General features: G+C 40.6%; 2 protein-coding genes and 2 pseudogenes across 2 annotated transcripts; 2 read left to right on the top strand and 2 right to left on the bottom strand.

Moving 5' to 3' along the window:
- Nucleotides 1-9,489: 9,489 nt before the first annotated feature.
- On the bottom strand, nt 9,490-10,290 carry LOC149098187 (uncharacterized; annotated as a pseudogene).
- Nucleotides 10,291-15,790: 5,500 nt separating this feature from the next.
- LOC149098186 (uncharacterized) lies at nt 15,791-16,591 on the bottom strand (annotated as a pseudogene).
- A 1,982-nt stretch (nt 16,592-18,573) lies between these two features.
- On the top strand, nt 18,574-20,024 carry LOC149098185 (uncharacterized). Its single transcript, XM_089276653.1, has 2 exons — nt 18,574-19,891; nt 19,927-20,024. Exons 1-2 carry the CDS (start codon nt 18,952-18,954, stop codon nt 20,022-20,024), a joined length of 1,038 nt encoding a protein of 345 aa, XP_089132779.1. The 5' UTR covers nt 18,574-18,951.
- LOC149098184 (uncharacterized) lies at nt 19,925-21,861 on the top strand. The gene has a single exon (XM_089278056.1). The coding sequence runs from the start codon at nt 20,047-20,049 to the stop codon at nt 21,652-21,654; it is 1,608 nt and encodes a 535-aa protein (XP_089134182.1). The 5' UTR covers nt 19,925-20,046; the 3' UTR covers nt 21,655-21,861.
- The last annotated feature ends 1,338 nt before the right edge of the window (nt 21,862-23,199 follow it).

The raw sequence follows: 23,199 nt of genomic DNA, 5'->3' as shown, positions 1-23,199 counted from the left end.
AAAAAACTCGTCAGCTAAAACTACAAATGTTTTCAATTCCTAATATCTAATATCATAAAAATGATAAAATAAAAAAGCTGCTTTCCACGAATGCCGTGCCTATACATCTCATTTGAGTAGGCATTTAAACTACCTCAGAGACTCTGCTTCCCTTAACTCACAAGTAAGACGGTAAGTAAGTAAGTAAGTAAGTAAGTAAGTAAGTAAGTAACCTTTATTTAAACACAATAAGCAATTGAGCTTGCAGCTTGTGGGATCGTGTGCAAATAAACAATAAAGAATAATTACAAAATACGAATTGAAAATTTACAATGTAAGATCTAGTCCAAAGAATGACGCTACTATAGCTAAAGCCATTTTTATAATAGTTTGTGCACGTTTCCGCGCGGTTTCTCGCCTTTCGAGAAACCGCATATAATGGGCTTCTGTATCAGAAATTAATGATCAGTTCGTAAATTTGGGACCTTAGGGCAATAACACTAGTGAAGTTTTTACTAAGACTTACTAGTTGTTAAGGTCTTTGTGGATTGTCCATTGCATTTTGCCTCGGTTCTATTTCCATCAAAGTGAATCTGTAAAAGATTACCGGGACAGTCGTCGCTTTTTTTTCTTAAAAGTGACTGAAGGCTCCCTAGAGTTGTAGTTTCCACAGGGACCAGTAAGCACACAGCAGCAGCCTACATAGGGATGAAGAAATGATACAATTAGATCCAGCTAATTCGAACTCGCTTATTTCGAATTCCCGCTATTTCGAACTATATTTCGTTTCCCCAGAGCGTTCCAAATAGCGGAAATAAAATGTATCTTCAATTATAACATGGCCATTGAGTGATGAGTAAATCGGGAAACTGCGCCGTTGTTAAAATTTCGCAAGAAATAAAGATCTTTGATGTCTCGCAGTCCTTTAATATACGTTCTTAAACGCCCAAAAACCCTGTCTGTAACTACCCTTCGGCTGAAACCGTTTCAATGTGGCATTTCCTTCAAGCAGCAAACATTGGGTGTTTTTAAAGCTCTCAAACAAGGTAACATGCTCTATAATATACAATAAAGAGCACGTTTAACGAAAAAGAGAGAAACCTAACGAGGGCAAAACACAAAAGATTAGACCTTTTAAAGTTAAACTTTGAGAATCATAAAATCTAAGATTGCAATAACCTTAGTAGTAATATTCCTTACTAGAAAAGTATATGTAAAATCCATTTATCCGCTCTCTGTCCAGTTATTTCTTTCAGATGAATAACTTTAAAATGTTACAGAGCTAGAGCTTTCTTTTATACATGGTTCATTTGATTTTATTTGCATTATATAATTCATAAAATATGACAGGAATTTGTTCGATAGCTGACCTGATTCTAAAAAGCATTGCATACTGATATCAGGTATATTTGTTTTAGCTATGGTCAGTTGAGATCAGGTTGGTCAAGAAACTATGATATTGGATGGACTTAGTTGTATAAGAATAACTTCATATAACCGGTATTTCAAGGGGAGCAGTTAAGTTTCCATGGAAGTTCTAAGAACAAACAAACCTCCGCTGAGGTAGATCGTATTAAGAAGCAATATAAGATCGGTTAATCGATTCTGTTAGCTAAACACCCAACAGTTTGCATGGGAAAAATTGAGATCTAAAGGGCCCGAAAATGTTCAATTAGGCTGATTTTCTTTCAGGTCAGCCCCCGCCATCCGCCTCTACTACGGATGGTTTGATAAGCACTGTATCGCTCAAGGAAGTCGGAGCATCTTATTTACATGTCCTTGACACTGACTTTTTTACTATTTTATCATTCCGTTTTGTTGCCTATTCACCAGATTTGTTAGCGATAGCTGGATCTCGACCATCAAAAGGAATTGACCGTGTACACTTTTGATACCAAGGGAAAATATCAATTGAGATTAAAAGAATATCTCTTGTTGAGATTTATTAATTAAGATTGAAGTATTCAATTGAAAGAAAAACAACTTAACTCGCAATGGACCTATATTACTTTATATCTTGGTTAAGAGGTCATTCGCTCGAATATTGATCATGAAAACATTGACATGTTGTCTTGAAATGTCACCTCAACAGCAATCTACGACTGAAGGACGCTATTGACAGTATTGATAACCAACGACTGAGATTCTTTGCACAAGAGGGGTGACTGTTTCGAAATTGTGACACATCGGACAGTTTATTTGCCGACAACAGATACCTTGATTGTGTTTTGTTTCCCTTGGACATGTTTTGTTTTTCTTGAACATTGAAACTTAACATTCTATTACCGTGCATTAATTTTAAAAGTATTAAGCACCTATTTAACCTTGACAGAGCGACTTTTTAAAAACTGTGGTGAAATTAAAGAGGGTCTAAATGGGAGGGGCGGGGATGGGTCCTCGTGTCGGCGGTCGGTTGAAATTTCATTACTTTGTCGGTTGTCGGTAAATCTCAGTTATTTTTTTGTCGCTAGTCGGTACTTTTTTCCTCGTTTTGTCAGTAGTCAGTAATATTTTTCGCCCTTTGTCGCTAGTCGGTTAACCTCATTCAGACCCTCATTGAATACAGCTTGTAACTTGCAAAAGGTCGCATCGGACAGGATTAGTACACTCCCTATGAAGTATGTTGCTTTATCATGCAAAAGCATTCACGATAATGATCTGTTTGCTCTTTAAGGTACAAAGATTGACCACTCCCCCCCCCCCCCCCACGCCTTCCCCGTTCGACTTTGAACCCTTCTTAAATAAGGACTTGTTGTCTAATCACTCTGCAGTGAAACGAAAACAAAATGATTTCTAACTTAGTATAAGTAAGAAAACATCAGTCATATAGGAGGGGGCATCTCGTTTATTGATCAGACATAGATTACACTAGGGTAGTTATTAGCACAATAAACGTAGTAAACAAAAACACGGAAATTTACTAAAACAAAACATGATTTCCAAAATGAACTGATCAAAAGCGGAGATGCCGTCGAAGTAACAACTCCTGACGGACAAACTCCTTAAATTTTAACCTCTTAGTATAATTACGTAGCCTCCATACCAACGAATCTACATACCAGAACAAAACTATCTTATAATAACTACGTGAAAAAATATAGTCGTTGTCTAATCACTCTGCACTGAAACGAAAACAAAATATTTTCTAACTCAGTCATATAAGAGGGGGCATCTCGTTTATTGATCAGACATAAATTGCCCATTTCGAAGATAAAGCGCAATTTAAAGAGAATTATAGACCTAGGGAACGAGAAACTGAAAGAAGGGAATTGATGTTGTCTTTAACATAGCCGTCCTTTGCACGATCCGATTTCCAACGACCGTGTCGTTTAAACAAACGATCGCTGATGCCAGCATTCGCGGCGGCAGAGCCACCACCTGATCTTAAGCTATAAGATAAGATAAGAAAAATAAGAACTTCATTAACATGTCGAAGTCGCTGGCAAACCATAACTAGACTTAGGAAAACCAAGTTCAACTAAGGAATTAAGCAAAAGCTCCCTAGCCCTGGTATAGGATATAGGTCGCGAACCTAAAGAATAACTAAGAGTGGACTTACGATAAACAAGATTGCCAAATACAAAATCGCTAGAATTGCAATTCAAAGCAGCGAGATGAAAATAACGAGAACTGTAACGTATAGGGACAAGTGACAGTACCTGTCCGATCCAAAAGAACTGAGGAACCATCCTTGTACGCGTCAGTCTTACTGTTAGTAATAATTATCTTAACGTAATCCAAATTATAGAAATTTACATCACAACAGCGCAACTTAGCTACCTCATCAAAGCGTAGAAATGCACAATAAGCAGTAATAAATAAAGCTGCAATTCGGAGACTAGACAGGTTAGCAGATGGCGAGGCATACTTTGAACATATTGAAGAAATCATCTCAGGAGCAACTGGCTCCTTTCTAGCCACTGGTTTAGCGGAAATCAGGACACCTGCCTCGAGAATGTTCTTTACCAAAGGATCGTGACATGGATCAGGAAAACCATAGAGCTTGTTAGCCCACGAAATACCACAAGAAGCATGATGAAGTACGGAGGAACTTGTATCACTTTCGATAAGATGCTCTACGTAAAGAGCGACGTCTGGCGGCCTTGTAGGCAAAGCAGTGATCTCAGGAAAGTAAGATTCCCAGACTCTGAATTTTTTAAAGAACCTAGAATACTGATCGATGGTTCATGGAGTTCAGGATTGCCATGCACAAGTCGGAAACGGACTGGCAAGTCTTCTGAGTTCAGGATTCTGTAGGGGGGAACTAGTCCGCTCAAAAACAATATCCCCTTGTGCAGAAAAAAAAATAGAACAAGAATTTTAAATAATGACAAATTAAACAGAAAGATAGTCTCAGGTATAGGCAGATAGTCCAGTGGGGAATACAGCAAGCAACAAATCTCAACACTGACTGCTACTAGTGGCCGTGAAAAAAGCCCAGTGGCGACCAGAAATAAAGCAAGTGCGCAAATGCCCAGCGGCAAAAGAAACAAACCCACAAAGCCAAGTGGCAAACACTTTAATTCCGAGAGCTCATGACGCAAAAACTACAGACTAATGCCTTAAATTTAACCACAGGCGGCCCAAGCTCTCAATGTTCTCTTTTTTTTTTTTTTCCTTTTTATGCGAACGTTCAGGCTAACGTGACATATGGCATGTACTATCACATAACGACCGAATTTGACCACGCGAAACATGACTCCCGCCTTGCAGCATATGGAGGTGTCATGTTTCGCGTGGTCATATTCGGTCGTTATGTAATAGTACATGCCACATGTCACGTTAGCCCGAACGTTCGCATAAAAAGGAAAAAAAAGGATAACATTGAGAGCTTGGGCCGCCTCTCATTTAACTGGCTCCATTAACACGTAAGAAAAGGACAGGAGAACTAAAATTATCAGAACCAAAAATGCAATTCTTATTAGCACCATGCACAAAAACTCGCTTCCCTTTAGCAACATAAAGGAAGTCAAGAATATAACTACGGAAAGAACGATCTTTATTAATAATGCACGGCCAAAAAATGGTAGATAACCAATAAGGGACCACAAGAGCGCCTACGCACTTGCATAATTTGAAATACTCAATAACTTGGGTGACAAGGCTAACGGGAGGGAGCAGCCAACAATTTTCACCTTCCCACCTATGACTAAGAGCATCTACAACCAAAGTGTTAGGACTGTAAAAGCGCGAATGGAACCTAGGCAACTTGGTATTTCAATAACTAGCAAAACAATCTACGGTGAAAGGACCCCATCGACAATAAATTTCACGAAAATAATCGTTGGAAACACACCAGTCGTCAAAATCAACGATTTTGCTGTAATAATCAGCTTTCTGATTAAGCGTACCGGGAATCCATTCCACTGACAACCCAATACCATGAACAGAAGTAAAACAGAAAACATCCTTAGCAATAGCATTCAAATGCGGCTTATTGCTCACAGAATCTGTAATGAACGCTACGGCTTTATTATCAGTATAAAGCTTAACAGAGGAATTATACAAAATGGGAGCAAAACTTTTTAATGCAAAACCAACAGACTTCAACTCCCTTCAAGTGGAGTTTTGCTTCATTTCAAGATCGTCAAAATTCTTCTGGGCAACAGGAAACGCCTCCGGCGACCTCAACATAAATATTAGAAGCGCAAGCAACTTCACTAGCATCGGGATATACAATGTGATGAGGGATATTAACTGGATAGACAAAAGGTCTAGAATTAAGTGCTCGAGCATTCGAACATCAATAAGTTAACTCAGAAATAGCTTCAGTAGTAAGAAAAACCCTAGCGTTCCAATATGCTCTGCTGTCAATAACAGAATGCAGTACTTTCGTCATAATCTTGCAAATATGGCCAAAAACAACCATACAGATAATACGCCCGGTAACCTGAGCCAGCATCCTTGCAGTAACTATACGACAACTAGAAACCTCCCTAATGGACGCAAGGAAAACTGATATCTTATCTTCAGGAATAGACAATAAACCCCGGGCAAAATCCCAATGAAAAGCGAGCCAGCGAAGCAAGTGAACAAGGATCCACATACATTTATCCTTATTTGGAACGAACCCCGAGCTAATCAAATCAGAATGCACCAACAAAAATCGTCAAAGACAAGTATCCTTCGAACCGTATACCCCTAAACCATCGTATAAATAAACTAAAATGCGGATGGTCTGACTACGCCAATGCTTGATGAGGGTAAGCATAACTTTGGTGAAAATGACGGGCCCGTAGAAAGACCAAAGGGCAGAACCAGAAACATAAAGGAAGTCAAGAATATAACTACGAAAAGAACGGTCTTTAATAATAATGAATGGCCAAAAAATGGCAGATAGCCAATAAGGGACCACAAGAGCGCCTACGCACTTGCATAATTTGAAATGCTCAATAACTTGGGTGACAAGGCTAACGGGAGAGAGTAGCCAACAGTTTTCACCTTCCCACCTATGACTAAGAGCATCTACACCCAAAGTGTTAGGACTGTAAAAGCGCGAATAGAACCTAGTCAACTTGGTATTTGCATAACTTGGACAACAATCTACGGTGAAAGGACCCCATCGACAATAAATTTCACGAAAATAATCGTTGGAAACACACCAGTCGTCAAAATCAACGATCTTACTGTAATAATCAGCTTTCTGATTAAGCGTACCGGGAATCCATTTCACTGACAACCCAATACCATGAGCAGAAGTAAAACAGTAAATATCCTTAGTAATAGCATTCAAATGCGCTTATTGCTCCAAGAATCTGTAATGAGCGCCACGGCTTTATTATCAGTATAAAGCTTAACAGGGGAATTATGCAAAATGGGAGCAAAACTTTTTAATGCAAAACCAACAGACTTCAACTCCCTTCAAGTGGAGTTTTGCTTCATTTCAAGATCGTCAAAATTCTTCTGGGCAACAGGAAACGCCTCCGGCGACCTCAACATAAATATTAGAAGCGCAAGCAACTTCACTAGCATCGGGATATACAATGTGATGAGAGATGTTAACTAGATAGACAAACGGTCCAGAATTAAGTGCTCGAGCATTGGAACATCAATAATTTAACTCAGAAATAGCTTCAGTAGTAAGAAAAACCCTAGCGTTCCAATATGCTCTGCTGTCAATAACAGAATGCAGTACTTTCGTCATAATCTTGCAAATATGGGCAAAAAGAAACGTACAGGAAATAATACGCCCGGTAACTTGACCCAGCAGCCCTGCAGTAATTTTACGACAACTAGAAACCTCCCTAATGAACGCAAGGAAAACTGATATCTTATCTTCAGGAATAGACAATAAACCCCGGGCAAAATACCAATGAAAACCAAGTCAGCGAAGCAACTGAACCGGGATCCACATGCATTTATCCTTATTTGGAACGAACCCCGAGCTAATCAAATCAGAGTACACCAACAAAGATTGTCGAAGGCGAGTATTCTTTGAACCGCATACCCCTAAACCATCGTTTAAATAAACTAAAATGCGGATGGCCTGACTACACCAATGCTTGATGAGGGTAAGCATAACTTTGGTGAAAATGTAAGGGCCCTTAGAAAGACCAAAGAACAGAACGACAAACATAGAGGTAGTCAAGAATATAACTACGGAAAGAACGATCTTTATTAATAATGCATGGCCAAAAAATGGCAGATGGTCAATAAGCGACCACAAGAGCGCCTAGCACTTACATAATTTGAAATGCTCAATAACTTAGGTGACAAGGCTAACGGAAGGGAGCAGCCAACAGTTTTCACCTTCCCACCTATGACTTAGAGCATCTACATCCAAAGTGTTAGGACTGTAAAAGCGCGAATAGAACCCAGGCAACTTGGTATTTCAATAACTAGCAAAACAATCTACGGTGAAAGGACCCCATCGACAATAAATTTCACGAAAATAATCGTTGGAAACACACCAGTCGTCAAAATCAACGATCTTGCTGTAATAATCAGCTTTCTGATTAAGCGTACCGGGAATCCATTCCACTGACAACCCAATACCATGAACAGAAGTAAAACAGAAAACATCCTTAGCAATAGCATTCAAATGCGGCTTATTGCTCACAGAATCTGTAATGAACGCTACGGCTTTATCATCAGTATAAAGCTTAGCAGAGGAATTATGCAAAATGGGAGTAAAACTTCTTAAAGCAAAACTAACAGACTTCAATTTCCTCCAAGTGGAGCTTTCCTTCATTTCAAGATCGTCAAAATTCTTGTGGGCAACAGGAAACCCCTCCGGCGACCTCAACATAAATAATAGAAGCGCAAGCAACTTTACTAGCATCGGAATATACAGTGTGATGAGGGATATTAACTGGATAGACAAAAGGTCTAGAATTTAATTATATAAGTGCTCGAGCATTGGAACATCAATAATTTAACTTAGAAATAGCTTCAGTAGTACGAAAAACCCTGCCGTTTCAATACGCTCTGCTGTCAATAACAGAATGCAGTGCTTTCGTCATAATGTTGCAAATATGGCCAAAAAAAGAGCATAGAGGTAATGATCGCCCGGTAACCTGAGCCAGCAGCCTTACAATAACTATATGACAACTAGAAACCTTCCTAATGGACGCAAGGAAAACTGATATCTTATCTTCAGGAATAGACAATAAACCCCTGCAAAATCCCAATGAAAACCAAGCCAGCGAAGCAACTGAACAGGGATCCACATACATTTATCCTTATTTGGAACGAACCCCGAACTAATCAAATCAGAATGCACCAACAAAGATTGTCGAAGGCAAGTATCCGAATCACATACCCCTAAATCATCCTCTAAATAAATTACAACGCGGATGGCCTGACCACGCCAGTGCTTGACGAGGGTACGCATAACTTTGGTGAAAATGTTAGGGCCCGTAGAAAGATCAAAAGGCAGAACGACAAAACTTAAAATATTTTCGAACGCCATTGAAAACCCACGAAAAACCGAGAAATCTCTAATGTGAGGGGTAGATTTCAACATGATGGTACCCTGAATTAATATCGAAAGAATAAACTCACAAACTAGAAGGAGAATCGCCGATGAAAAAATTTAGCATGGACTGGGCATCCTCAAACTTAATTTTGGACTTATTTACAAAGAAATTAACATGTCTGAGGTCTAATATGAGCCTCTTCTTACCACTTGACTATACAGAAACTGACAATGGATTGACCACGTCAGGCGGGTAAGTACACGAAACAATAGAGCCAACACTAAGTAACTCTTGAATAGCGGATTCTACAAAATTACTCTCACCCAAAGCTGAGCGATTATTAGTAAGAATAACACTTGTAGGTTCCCATGAAAAGGGGATCTTATAACCAAAACTTAGAGTATCTAAAATAAACTTAGAGGCACCAATGCTTTACCAATAAGAAATATTCGATTTAAGCCTACCCTGAACAATAACCTGACTAGAGCCTTCAAAATATTCAGCAAAGCTAGAATCAAGAGAAATGTGATCCAAGTCAAAGTCAAAGTCAGATTACTTATCTGGACCCAATCTTCCAGGAACATTTGCCCAATCAGACGGTGGTTGACTTTGTGGACGTTGAAATGGCGCCAGTGTTGGTGAAACTACCTCTTGTCTTGTAGAAAAGAGGGTAGGCTGGCGAATTAGCCCAGTGTCCTCGCTGATTGCAGTTAAAGCACACGTCCGAAGGCTGGACTTGTCGGGCGGCACGAAAGGGCTGACGAAAATTAGAGTGAGCGGCAGAAAATGGAAGAGATGTAGTGAAAACAGAAGACCCAGACCGTTGTGTAGCTTGAAAATCTCGGGATTTAGGAGCTCTTGAAATCCTTGAAACACGAGGTTTGGAAGACTTCTTGTTTAATATTGGTAAGCGCACGTCGCTCAGCCGCTCGAAGTTTCTTCTCGTCTTCAGAATTTTCGGCAAGCTCGTCAGACTCTTTTCCTCGACTACAGCCCAGCCAGCGGGACTTTTGTCAGCAAAGCGGATCATGAACTTAATGCGTTTCTCGAAGTCAGACTTGGCCTTTTGGAGATGTTCTTGAACACCCAGCAGGTTTACGTCGGACAAATTGGAGATAGCCAGATCAAGGCAGTCAAGGAGCTGCGTATTAAACTCAAACTGGTTTCTGTTACCTTTAAACTGTAGTGAACTAGCTGCCTTAGACTCTGTTTTCAATTTCTTCAGTTCTCGCCGAGTCTCAACCTCGCGTTCGTCTAATGATCGCTTGAAATCACCAAACGTTTTCTGCAACCTCGCATCAAGGAGAGAAGAAATCAGCGAGATCATGTCAGAATTAGAAACGTCTGTCGACTGAGGTTGGGGTGATGCAGTCTCCAGCGGTGGATCAAGCATTGCTCGAAATTTACTAAAACAAAATTTCCAAAATGAACTGATCAAAAGCGGAGATGCCGTCGAAGTGACAACTCCTGACGGACAAACTCCTTAAATTTTAACCTCTTAGTATAATTACGTAGCCTCCATACCAACGAATCTACATACCAGAACAAAACTATCTTATAATAACTACGTGAAAAAATATAGTCGTTCTCTAATCACTCTGCAGTGAAACGAAAACAAAATATTTCTAACTCAGTCATATAGGAGGGGGCATCTCGTTTATTGATCAGACATAAATTGCCCCATTTCGAAGATAAAGCGCAATTTAAAGAGAATTATAGACCTAGGGAACGAGAAACTGAAAGAAGGGAATTGATGTTGTCTTTAACATAGCCGTCCTTTGCACGATCCGATTTCCAACGACCGTGTCGTTTAAACAAACGATCGCTGATGCCAGCATTCGCGACGGCAGAGCCACCACCTGATCTTAAGCTATAAGATAAGATAAGATAAGATAAGAACTTCATTAACATGTCGAAGTCGCTGGCAAACCATAACTAGACTTAGGAAAACCAAGTTCAACTAAGGAATTAAGCAAAAGCTCCCTAGCCCTGGTATAGGATATAGGTCGCGAACCTAAAGAATAACTAAGAGTGGACTTACGATAAACAAGATTGCCAAATACAAAATCGCTAGAATTGCAATTCAAAGCAGCGAGATGAAAATAACGAGAACTGTAACGTATAGGGACAAGTGACAGTACCTGTCCGATCCAAAAGAACTGAGGAACCATCCTTGTACGCGTCAGTCTTACTGTTAGTAATAATTATCTTAACGTAATCCAAATTATAGAAATTTACATCACAACAGCGCAACTTAGCTAGCTCATCAAAGCGTAGAAATGCACAATAAGCAGTAATAAATAAAGCTGCAATTCGGAGACTAGACAGGTTAGCAGATGGCGAGGCATACTTTGAACATATTGAAGAAATCATCTCAGGAGTAACTGGCTCCTTTCTAGCCACTGGTTTAGCGGATATCCGGACACCTGCCTCGAGAATGTTCTTTACCAGAGGATCGTGACATGGATCAGGAAAACCATAGAGCTTGGTAGCCCACGAAATACCACAAGAAGCATGATGAAGTACGGAGGAACTTGTATCACTTTCGATAAGATGCTCTACGTAAAGAGCGACGTCTGGCGGCCTTGTAGGCAAAGCAGTGATCTCAGGAAAGTAAGATGCCCAGACTCTGAATTTCTGAAAGAACCTAGAATACTGATCAATAGTGCATGGAGCCCAGGATTCCAATGCACGAGTCGGAAACGGACTGGCAAGTCTTTTGAGGTCAGGATTCTGTAGGGGGGAACTAGTCCGCGCAAAAACAATATCCCCTTGTGCAGAAAAAAAAAATAGAACAAGAATTTTAAATAATGACAAATTAAACAGAAAAATAATCTCAGGTATAGGCAGATAGTCCAGTAGGGAATACAGCAAGCAACAAATCTCAACACGGACTGCTACTAGTGGCCGTGAAAAAAGCCCAGTGGCGCCCAGAAATAAAGCAAGTGCGCAAATGCCCAGCGGCAAAAGAAATAAACCCACAAAGCCAAGTGGCAAACGCTTAAATTCCAAGAGCTCATGACGCAAAAACTACAAATTAATGGCTTAACTTTAACCACAGGCAGCCCAAGCTCTCAATGTTCTCTTTTTTTTTTTCCTTTTTATGCGAACGTTCAGGCTAACGTGAGATATGGCATGTACTATTACATAACGACAAATGGAGGTGTCATGTTTCGCGTGGTCAAATTCGGTCGTTATGTAATAGTACATGCCATATGTCACGGAAAAAAAAGGATAACATTGAGAGCTTGGGCCGCCTGTGATTTAACTGGTCCCATTAACACGTAAGAAAAGGACAGGAGAACTAAAATTATCAGAACCAAAAATGCAATTCTTATTAGCACCATGCACAAAAACTCGCTTCCCTTTAGCAACATAAAGGAAGTCAAGAATATAACTACGGAAAAAACGATCTTTATTAATAATGCACGGCCAAAAAAATGGCAGATAACCAATAAGGGACCACAAGTGCGCCTACGCACTTGCATAATTTGAAATGCTCAATAACTTGGGTGACAAGGCTAACGGGAGGGGGCAGCCAACAATTTTCACCTTCCCACCTATGACTAAGAGCATCTACACCCAAAGTGTTAGGACTGTAAAAGCGCGAATAGAACCTAGTCAACTTGGTATTTGCATAACTTGCAAAACAATCTATGGTGAAATGACCCCATTGAGAATCAATTTTACGAATATAATCGTTGGAAACACACCAGTCGTCAAAATCAACGATCTTACTGTAATAATCAGCTTTCTGATTAAGCGTACAGGGAATCTATTCCACTGACAACCCAATACCATGAGCAGAAGTAAAACAGAAGACATCCTTAGCAACAGTATTCAAATGCGGCTTATTGCTCCCAGAATCTGTAATGAACGCTAAGGCTTTATTATCAGTATAAAGCTTAACAGAAGAATTATGCAAAATGGGAGCAAGACTTTTTAATGCAAACCAACAGACTTCAACTCTCACCAAGTGGAGCTTTGCTTCATTTCAAGATCATCAAAATTCTTGTGGGCAACAGGAAACCCCTCGACCTCAACATAAGTATAAGAAGCGCAAGCAACTTCAACAGCGTCGGAATATACAATGTGATGAGGAACATTAACTGGATAGACAAAAGGTCTAGAATTTAATTCTATAAGTGCTCGAGCATTGGAACATCAATAATTTAACTCAGAAATAGCTTCAGTAGTGAGAAAAACCCTGGCGTTCCAATATGCTCTGTTGTCAAAAACAGAATGCAGTACTTTCGTCATAATCTTGCAAATATGGCCAAAAAAAAACCTACAGGAAATGATACCCCTCAACATAAATATAAGAAGCGCAAGCAACTTCACTAGCGTCGGAATATACAATGTGATGAGGGATATTAACTGGCTAGACAAAAGGGCTAGAATTTAATTATATAAGTGCTCGAGCATTGGAACATCAATAATTTAACTCAGAAATAGCTTCAGTAGTAACAAAAACCGTGGCGTTCCAATATGCTCTGCTGTCAATAACAGAATGCAGTGCTTTCGTCATAATCTTGCAAATATGGCCAAAAACAACCATACAGATAATACGCCCGGTAACCTGAGCCAGCATCCTTGCAGTAACTATACGACAACTAGAAACCTCCCTAATGGACGCAAGGAAAACTGATATCTTATCTTCAGGAATAGACAATAAACCCCGAGCAAAATCCCAATGAGAACCAGGCCAGCGAAGCAAGTGAACAAGGATCCACATACATTTATCCTTATTTGGAACGAACCCCGAGCTAATCAAATCAGAATGCACCAACAAAGATTGTCTAAGGCAAGTATCCTTCGAACCGTATACCCCTAAACCATCGTCTAAATAAACTAAAATGCGGATGGCCTGACTACGCCAATGCGTGATGAGGGTAAGCATAACTTTGGTGAAAATGTAAGGGCCCTTAGAAAGATCAAAGGGCAGAACCACAAACATAAAGGAAGTCGAGAATATAACTACGAAAAGAACGGTCTTTATTAATAATAAATGGCCAAAAAATGGCAGATAACCAATAAGGGACCACAAGAGCGCCTACGCACTTGCATAATTTGAAATGCTCAATAATTTAGGTGACAAGTCTAACAAGAGGGACCAACCAACAGTTTTCACCTTCCCACCTATGACCAAGAGCATCTACACCCAAAGTGTTCGGACTGTAAAAGTGCGAATAGAACCTAGGCAACTTGGTATTTCAATAACTGGCAAAACAATCTACGGTGAAAGGACCCCATCGACAATAAATTTCACGAAAATAATCGTTGGAAACACACCAGTCGTCAAAATCAACGATCTTACTGTAATAATCAGCTTTCTGATTAAGTGTACGGGGAATCCATTTCACTGACAACCCAATACCATGAGCAGAAGTAAAACAGAAAACATCCTTAGCAATAGCATTCAAATGCGGCTTATTGCACCCAGAATCTGTAATGAACGCTACGGCTTTATTATCAGTATAAAGCTTAGCAGAGGAATTATGCAAAATGGAAGTAACACTTCTTAAAGCAAAACTAACAGACTTCAATTCCCTCCAAGTGGAGCTTTGCTTCATTTCAAGATCATCAAAATTCTTGTGGGCAACAGGAAACCCCTCCGGTGACCTCAACATAAATATTAGAAGCGCAAGCAACTTTACTAGCATCGGAATATACAATGTGATAAGGGACATTAACTGGATAGACAAAAGGTCTAGAATTTAATTATATAAGTGCTCGAGCATTGGAACATCAATAATTTAACTTAGAAATAGCTTCAGTAGTACGAAAAACCCTGCCGTTTCAATATGCTCTGCTGTCAATAACAGAATGCAGTGCTTTCGTCATAATGTTGCAAATATGGCCAAAAAAAAGCATAGAGGTAATGATACGCCCGGTAACCTGAGCCAGCAGCCTTACAGTAACTATATGACAACTAGAAACCTTCCTAATGGACGCAAGGAAAACTGATATCTTATCTTCAGGAATAGACAATAAACCCCGAGCAAAATCCCAATGAAAACCAAGCCAGCGAAGCAACTGAACAGGGATCCACATACATTTATCCTTATTTGGAACGAACCCCGAACTAATCAAATCAGAATGCACCAACAAAGATTGTCGAAGGCAAGTATCCGAATCACATACCCCTAAATCATCCTCTAAATAAATTACAACGCGGATGGCCTGACCACGCCAGTGCTTGACGAGGGTACGCATAACTTTGGTGAAAATGTTAGGGCCCGTAGAAAGATCAAAAGGCAGAACGACAAAACTTAAAATATTTTCGAACGCCATTGAAAACCCACGAAAAACCGAGAAATCTCTAATGTGAGGGGTAGATTTCAACATGATGGTACCCTGAATATATATCGAAAGAATAAACTCACAAACTAGAAGGAGAATCGCCGATGAAAAAATTTAGCATGGACTGGGCATCCTCAAACTTAATTTTGGACTTATTTACAAAGAAATTAACATGTCTGAGGTCTAATATGAGCCTCTTCTTACCACTTGACTATACAGAAACTGACAATGGATTGACCACGTCAGGCGGGTAAGTACACGAAACAATAGAGCCAACACTAAGTAACTCTTGAATAGCGGATTCTACAAAATTACTCTCACCCAAAGCTGAGCGATTATTAGTAAGAATAACACTTGTAGGTTCCCATGAAAAGGGGATCTTATAACCAAAACTTAGAGTATCTAAAATAAACTTAGAGGCACCAATGCTTTACCAATAAGAAATATTCGATTTAAGCCTACCCTGAACAATAACCTGACTAGAGCCTTCAAAATATTCAGCAAAGCTAGAATCAAGAGAAATGTGATCCAAGTCAAAGTCAAAGTCAGATTACTTATCTGGACCCAATCTTCCAGGAACATTTGCCCAATCAGACGGTGGTTGACTTTGTGGACGTTGAAATGGTGCCAGTGTTGGTGAAACTACCTCTTGTCTTGTAGAAAAGAGCGCAGGCTGGCGAATTAGCCCAGTGTCCTCGCTGATTGCAGTTAAAGCACACGTCCGAAGGCTGGACTTGTCGGGCGGCACGAAAGGGCTGACGAAAATTAGAGTGAGCGGCAGAAAATGGAAGAGATGTAGTAAAAACAGAAGACCCAGACCGTTGTGTAGCTTGAAAATCTCGGGATTTAGGAGCTCTTGAAATCCTTAAAACACGAGGTTTGGAAGACTTCTTGTTTAATATTGGTAAGCGCACGTCGCTCAGCCGCTCGAAGTTTCTTCTCGTCTTCAGAATTTTCGGCGAGCCCGTCGGACTCTTTTCCTCAACTACAGCCCAGCCAGCGGGACTTTTGTCAGCAAAGCGGATCATGAACTTAATGCGTTTCTCGAAGTCAGACTTGGCCTTTTGGAGATGTTCTTGAACACCCAGCAGGTTTACGTCGGACAAATTGGAGATAGCCAGATCAAGGCAGTCAAGGAGCTGCGTATTAAACTCAAACTGGATTCGGTTACCTTTAAACTGAAGTGAACTAGCTGCCTTAGAGTCTGTTTTCAATTTCTTCAGTTCTCGCCGAGTCTCAACCTCGCGTTCGTCTAATGATCGCTTGAAATCACCAAACGTTTTCTGCAACTTCGCATCAAGGAGAGAAGAAATCAGCGAGATCATGTCAGAATTAGAAACGTCTGTCGACTGAGGTTGGGATGATGCAGTCTCCAGCGGTGGATCAAGCATTGCTCGAAATTTACTAAAACAAAATTTCCAAAATGAACTGATCAAAAGCGGAGATGCCGTCGAAGTGATAACTCCTGACGGACAAACTCCTTAAATTTTAACCTCTTAGTATAATTATGTAGCCTGCATACCAACGAATCTACATACCAGAACAAAACTATCTTATAATAACTACGTGAAAAAATATAGTCGTTCTCTAATCACTCTGCAGTGAAACGAAAACAAAATATTTTTAACTCACTCATATAGGAGGGGACATCTCGTTTATTGATCAGACATAAATTGCCCCATTTCGAAGATAAAGCGCAATTTAAAGAGAATTATAGACCTAGGGAACGAGAAACTGAAAGAAGGAAATTGATTTTGTCTTTAACATAGCCGTCCTTTGCACGATCCGATTTCCAACGACCGTGTCGTTTAAACAAACGATCGCTGATGCCAGCATTCGCGGCGGCAGAGCCACCACCTGATCTTAAGCTATAAGATAAGATAAGAAAAATAAGAACTTCATTAACATGTCGAAGTCGCTGGCAAACCATAACTAGACTTAGGAAAACCAAGTTCAACTAAGGAAGTAAGCAAAAGCTCCCTAACCCTGGTATAGGATATAGGTCGCGAACCTAAAGAATAACTAAGAGTGGACTTACGATAACCAAGATTGCCAAATATAAAATCGCTAGAATTGCAATTCAAAGCAGCGAGATGAAAATAACGAGAACTGTAACGTATAGGGACAAGTGACAGTACCTGTCCGATCCAAAAGAACTGAGGAACCATCCTTGTACGCGTCAGTCTTACTGTTAGTAATAATTATCTTAACGTAATCCAAATTATAGAAATTTACATCACAACAGCGCAACTTAGCTAGCTCATCAAAGCGTAGAAATGCACAATAAGCAGTATTATTATCTGGCTAGCTCCGTGAGCGGGCAAGATGAATCAAATCCTGCGCTGTGATAGCTCCATCTTGCCCGCTCGGGACTACCCGCCGTGTCCCGCAAGAAAAATTTCCCTGAAAGCCATATAATAAATCCTTTATTGACCAAGTTTGTTCGGCCAAGATGGCTGGATATTGGCCTCGTTCTTTTCTTGCGTGTTTATGGACCTCGACTCTGTCTCGGTCCATAAACACGCAAAAAAAGAACTTGGCCAATATGCAGCCATCTTGACCTCACACTTGGTCAATAAGCCATATATAAATAAAGCTGCAATTCGGAGACTAGACAGGTTAGCAGATGGCGAGGCATACTTTGAACATATTGAAGAAATCATCTCAGGAGTAACTGGCTCCTTTCTAGCCACTGGTTTAGCGGAAATCTGGAGACCTGCCTCGAGAATGTTCTTTACCAGAGGATCTTGACATGGATCAGGAAAACCATAGAGCTTGTTAGCCCACGAAATACCACAAGAAGCATGATGAAGTACAGAGGAACTTGTATCACTTTCGATAAGATGCTCTACGTAAAGAGCGACGTCTGGCGGCCTTGTAGGCAAAGCAATGATCTCAGGAAAGTAAGATGCCCAGACTCTGAATTTCTGAAAGAACCTAGAATACTGATCAATGGTGCATGGAGCCCAGGATTGCAATGCACGAGTCGGAAGCGGACTGGCAAGTCTTCTGAGTTCAGGATTCTGTAGGGGGGAACTAGTCCACGCAAAAACAATATCACCTTGTGCAGAAAAAAAAATTGAACAAAAATTTTAAATAATGACAAATTAAACAGAAAAATAATCTCAGGTATAGGCAGGTAGTCCAGTGGGGAATACAGCAAGCAACAAATCTCAACACGGACTGCTACTAGTGGCCGTGAAAAAAGCCCAGTGGCGACCAGAAATAAAGCAAGTGCGCAAATGCCCAGCGGCAAAGAAATAAACCCACAAAGCCAAGTGGCAAACACTTTAATTCCGAGAGCTCATGACGCAAAAACTACAAACTAATGGCTTGAATTTAACCACAGGTGGCCCAAGCTCTCAATGTTCTCTTTTTTTTTTCCTTTTCATGCGAACGTTCAGGCTAACGTGACATATGGCATGTACTATTACATAACGACCGAATTTGACCTCGCGAAACATGACACCTCTTCAAGCCTTCTTCAAGAACCGAAACACGTAGACCTTAACTGACATCTGGATCGAAAATCCCCTCACGCCATTGGCTGAGCTCCTAGAGAACTCATTGGTTCATTTCAGGAACCAATAGAAAAACTGGCGGGATTTTTCGATCCGAATAACGGTCAAAGGGGATATATAAACTCAAAACAGCATAATCTACTCCGACTGCTCACAGAACCATCAGTGGCAACTGACGAGATTCTCTTAGAATGGAAACTGCAGTCTTGCCTCAGCAATACTCTTGTTAAATGGCAGCAACCAAACTCACTGCTGACGGTCTTTTATCGACCGAGGAGATAGATCCTAACACCGAGGATACCAGAATGGACACTAATATGTCTTATGAAGAAGAGGACGCCCTCCTGTCAGAGGATCAAGATGAAGACGTTGGTGCTAGCAATGACAGTGTCCCAAACGCTCAAAGACCAGAGCGCAAGAAAGAAACAACGAACGAGCCAAAGAAGCCCGAGCAAACAAACAAAGAGCCTGTACACTCTCACAATTCGAGCAACGACAGAGGTAGAAAGCGCCAAAGAGAAATCCAACCAAAGTCCGCCAAAACTACCGGCAGCTCCGATAGAAAAAGACCACGGCACGAAGAAGAGCTAAACTCCATCCAGGAGAAGATAGACAGCTCAAACAACTCTATCAGTCTGCTGAATTCTCACCTGGCGAAGGGCTCATGCCCCAAGACCTTGAGATACAATGCGCGGGCTAACATCACGCCCGACGAGGACTTTAAGAAAGACATTAACTCTATTAGAAAGAAAGCCGAACAGGCCCTTGTAGGGGCCCTAGTGAAATTTCACCACAGGCGCGTAGAAAGGCTTAAGAATAAGTACAGAAAGCTCGAACAAGCTAAGTCTCGCAGAAGTTTCCATGAAACCAACCAGTCTTCCCGCAAAACGCCGGCTAGAAATAGAATTGCGAACGAAGATAAGAAAGACAACGAGCTAGCCGAAGTGTTGAAAGCCAAGATCAGAGAGGTCGATATATTGCTGGAACAAATGAGATCACAAGCAACGAATAAAAAAAGTGAATCTTATCCTGTTGTCTTATCTGACCCTTTAGAAATAAGGGAGGAAGGGGAAAGAAACAACACAGATAACAAAGCGGTTAAAAGCCGCAAAAGATTAGAGCGGAGAAGAATCAAACAGAAAAAACGCTTTCAAAACAACACTGAGTCACGCAAGCAACATATCAAAAACCTGTCAAATACGCAGCTGACAGACGAGCAAATTACCCTGCTATCCCGTGGTTTGAAATTCATTCCTGCTCCCGTGACAAGAGAAAACACTATCAGGCGCCAGCTACTCAATGACTTCAGTCATTTTGCCAGAAGAATGCGCCTTAAGTACATATTTCACGGTCACGACAAAGAACCTCATCCTTTCCACGTCAAGTCAGACTGGGACCCACCAGTCCAGCACTCAGTTGCTCTAGAAACTTTTCTAGAAGAAGTCAAATTTGACCTTGCTAATATCAAATTGAACAGGCCGAAAGACAACCTGTCACAAGGAGAGCGAAATGCTCTCAAAGAACTATCGCGTGACAAAAACATTGTACTAAAGAAAGCCGATAAGGGTACCACAACCGTCATAATGAACAGAACAGATAAACTTAACGAGGGTCAAGTCCAACTTGATGATATACACAACTACCGGCCCCTAGACAAACCTATGGTTGACACCACGGCCAAAAAAGTTCACCGATTGATTCGATCACTACTACAAGAAGGCCACATAGACGAAATGACGGCTAAATGGCTCTCCCTAACGCCCGACCCTCCACGAATACCAGTGTTTTACACACTTACAAAGATTCACAAACCGACACCTGTTGGTAGACCAATTATATCAGGGTGTGACGGCCCTACAGAAAGGATCTCAGCTTTTGTTGACCACCTTATTCAGCCAATAGCACAAAAGCAAACCTCGTATCTTAAAGATACAACAGACTTTCTTAACTTCATCGAAAAGACTAAACTGCCTAAAAACACCATTCTTGTCTCTATGGACGTCACCAGTCTCTACACGAACATACCACAGGAGGAGGGTATTACCACTGTATGCGAAGCATACGAAGAATTTTACCAGGAGAACCCTCCAATTCCTAGCAGGTACCTAAGAGAAATGCTAAGTCTGATTCTACAAGAAAACTCGTTCCAATTCAATGGAAAAGATTACCTCCAAACTCATGGAACAGCCATGGGAACGAAAATGGCCGTAGCTTTTGCTAACATATTTATGGCCAAAATAGAAAAAGAAATACTCAGACAAAGCTACACAAAACCCATTTTTTGGAAAAGATACATCGATGACATCATATCCATGTGGAACACAAGTAGAGATAAAATAGAAGACTTCCTTCTAAAGGCAAACAGTTTTCACCCAACGATAAAATTCACGGCTGAAATCTCAGAAACTGAAACTACATTCTTGGACACGAAAGTGTACAAAGGTGACAGATTCAATAAGGAATCTATTCTTGACGTGCGAACTCATTTCAAACCTACAGAGACCTTTCAATACATGAATTTCTATTCGTGTCACCCACCAGGCGTCACGAAAGGCTTTATCAAAGGAGAAGCGTTAAGGCTTCTGAGAACAAATTCCTCTCAACTTATTTTTGAGGAAAACATGAGTAATTTCAAAACACGCCTGCAGAATAGAGGTTACCCAGCTAGAATTGTAGAAAAACACCTTTCAGAGATTAAGTTCTCTGATAGAAAAATGTCACTAGCACAGAAAGACAAAACCGCACAAAAGAAAATACTGCTCTTTGTCACACAATACCACCCGGCGTTGCCTAACCTAAAAGACACACTACTGGGGAAATGGCACCTTATAGATAATCACCCGCTACTGAAAAAAATCTTTAAGGAGCCCCCCATCATCTCGTATCGCAAGGGAAAGTCCCTCAAAGACATCCTAGTTAAAGCTAAACTATGAAGGCTTTATTACTTATTCATCCGCGAACGGCAGGAGTCGTGCAGGCTTGTCAACACTTTTATGCTGCAAGGCGGGAGTCATATTTCGCGTGGTCAAATTCCGTCGTTATGTAATAGTACATGCCATATGTCATGTTAGCCTGAACGTTCGCAAAAAAAGGGAAAAAGAAAAGGGATAACATTGAGAGCTTGGGCCACCTGTGATTTAACTGGCTCCATTAACACGTAAGAAGAGGACAGGAGAACTAAAATTATCAGAACCAAAAATACAATTCTTATTAGCACCATGCACAAAAACTCGCTTCCCTTTAGCAACATAAAGGAAGTCAAGAATATAACTACGGAAAGAACGATCTTTATTAATAATGCACGGCCAAAAAATGGCAGATGGTCAACAAGGGACCACAAGCGCGCCTACGCACTTGCATAATTTGAAATGCTCAATAATTTAGGTGACAAGGCTAACGGGAGGGACCAACCAACAATTTTCACCTTCCCACCTATGACTAAGAGCATCTACACCCAAAGTGTTAGGACTGTAAAAGCGCGAATAGAACCTAGGCAACTTGGTATTTCAATAACTAGCAAAACAATCTACGGTGAAAGGACTCCATCGACAATAAATTTCACGAAAATAACCGTTGGAAACACACCAGTCGTCAAAATCAACGATCTCACTGTAATAATCAGCTTTCTGATTAAGCTTACCGGGAATCCATTCCACTGGCAACCCAATACTATGAGCAGAAGTTAAACAGAAAACATCCTTAGCAATAGCATTCAAATGCGGCTTATTGCTCCCAGAATCTGTAATGAACGCTACGGCTTTATTATCAGTATAAAGCTTAGCAGAGGAATTATGCAAAATGGGAGTAAAACTTCTTAACGCAAAACTAACAGACTTCAATTCCCTCCAAGTGGAGCTTTGCTTCATTTCAAGATCTTCAAAATTCTTGTGGGCAACAGGAAACCCCTCCGGCGACCTCAACATAAATATTAGAAGCGCAAGCAACTTTACTAGCATCGAAATATACAATGTGATAAGAATTATTAACTGGATAGACAAAAGGTCTAGAATTAAATTATATAAGTGCTCGAGCATTGGAACATCAATAATTTAACTTAGGAATAGCTTCAGTAGTAAGAAAAACCCTGCCGTTTCAATATGCTCTGCTGTCAATAACAGAATGCAGTGCTTTCGTCATAATGTTGCAAATATGGCCAAAAAAAAGCATAGAGGTAATGATACGCCCGGTAACCTGAGCCAGCAGCCTTACAGTAACTATATGACAACTAGAAACCTCCCTAATGGACGCAAGCAAAACTGATATCTTATCTTCAGGAATAGACAATAAACCCCGAGCAAAATCCCAATGAAAACCAAGCCAGCGAAGCAACTGAACAGGGATCCACATACATTTATCCTTATTTGGAACAAACCCGAGCTAATCAAATCAGAATGCACCAACAAAGATTGTCGAAGGCAAGTATCCTAAATCATCCTCTAAATAAATTACAATGCGGATGGCCTGACCACGCCAGTGCT

This window comes from Orbicella faveolata, unplaced genomic scaffold (genome assembly GCF_042242905.1).
Source record: "Orbicella faveolata isolate gen_17 unplaced genomic scaffold, um_ofav_v1 contig_46, whole genome shotgun sequence".
NCBI lineage: Eukaryota > Metazoa > Cnidaria > Anthozoa > Scleractinia > Merulinidae > Orbicella > Orbicella faveolata.
This window is presented reverse-complemented; position numbering and strand designations above follow the sequence as displayed.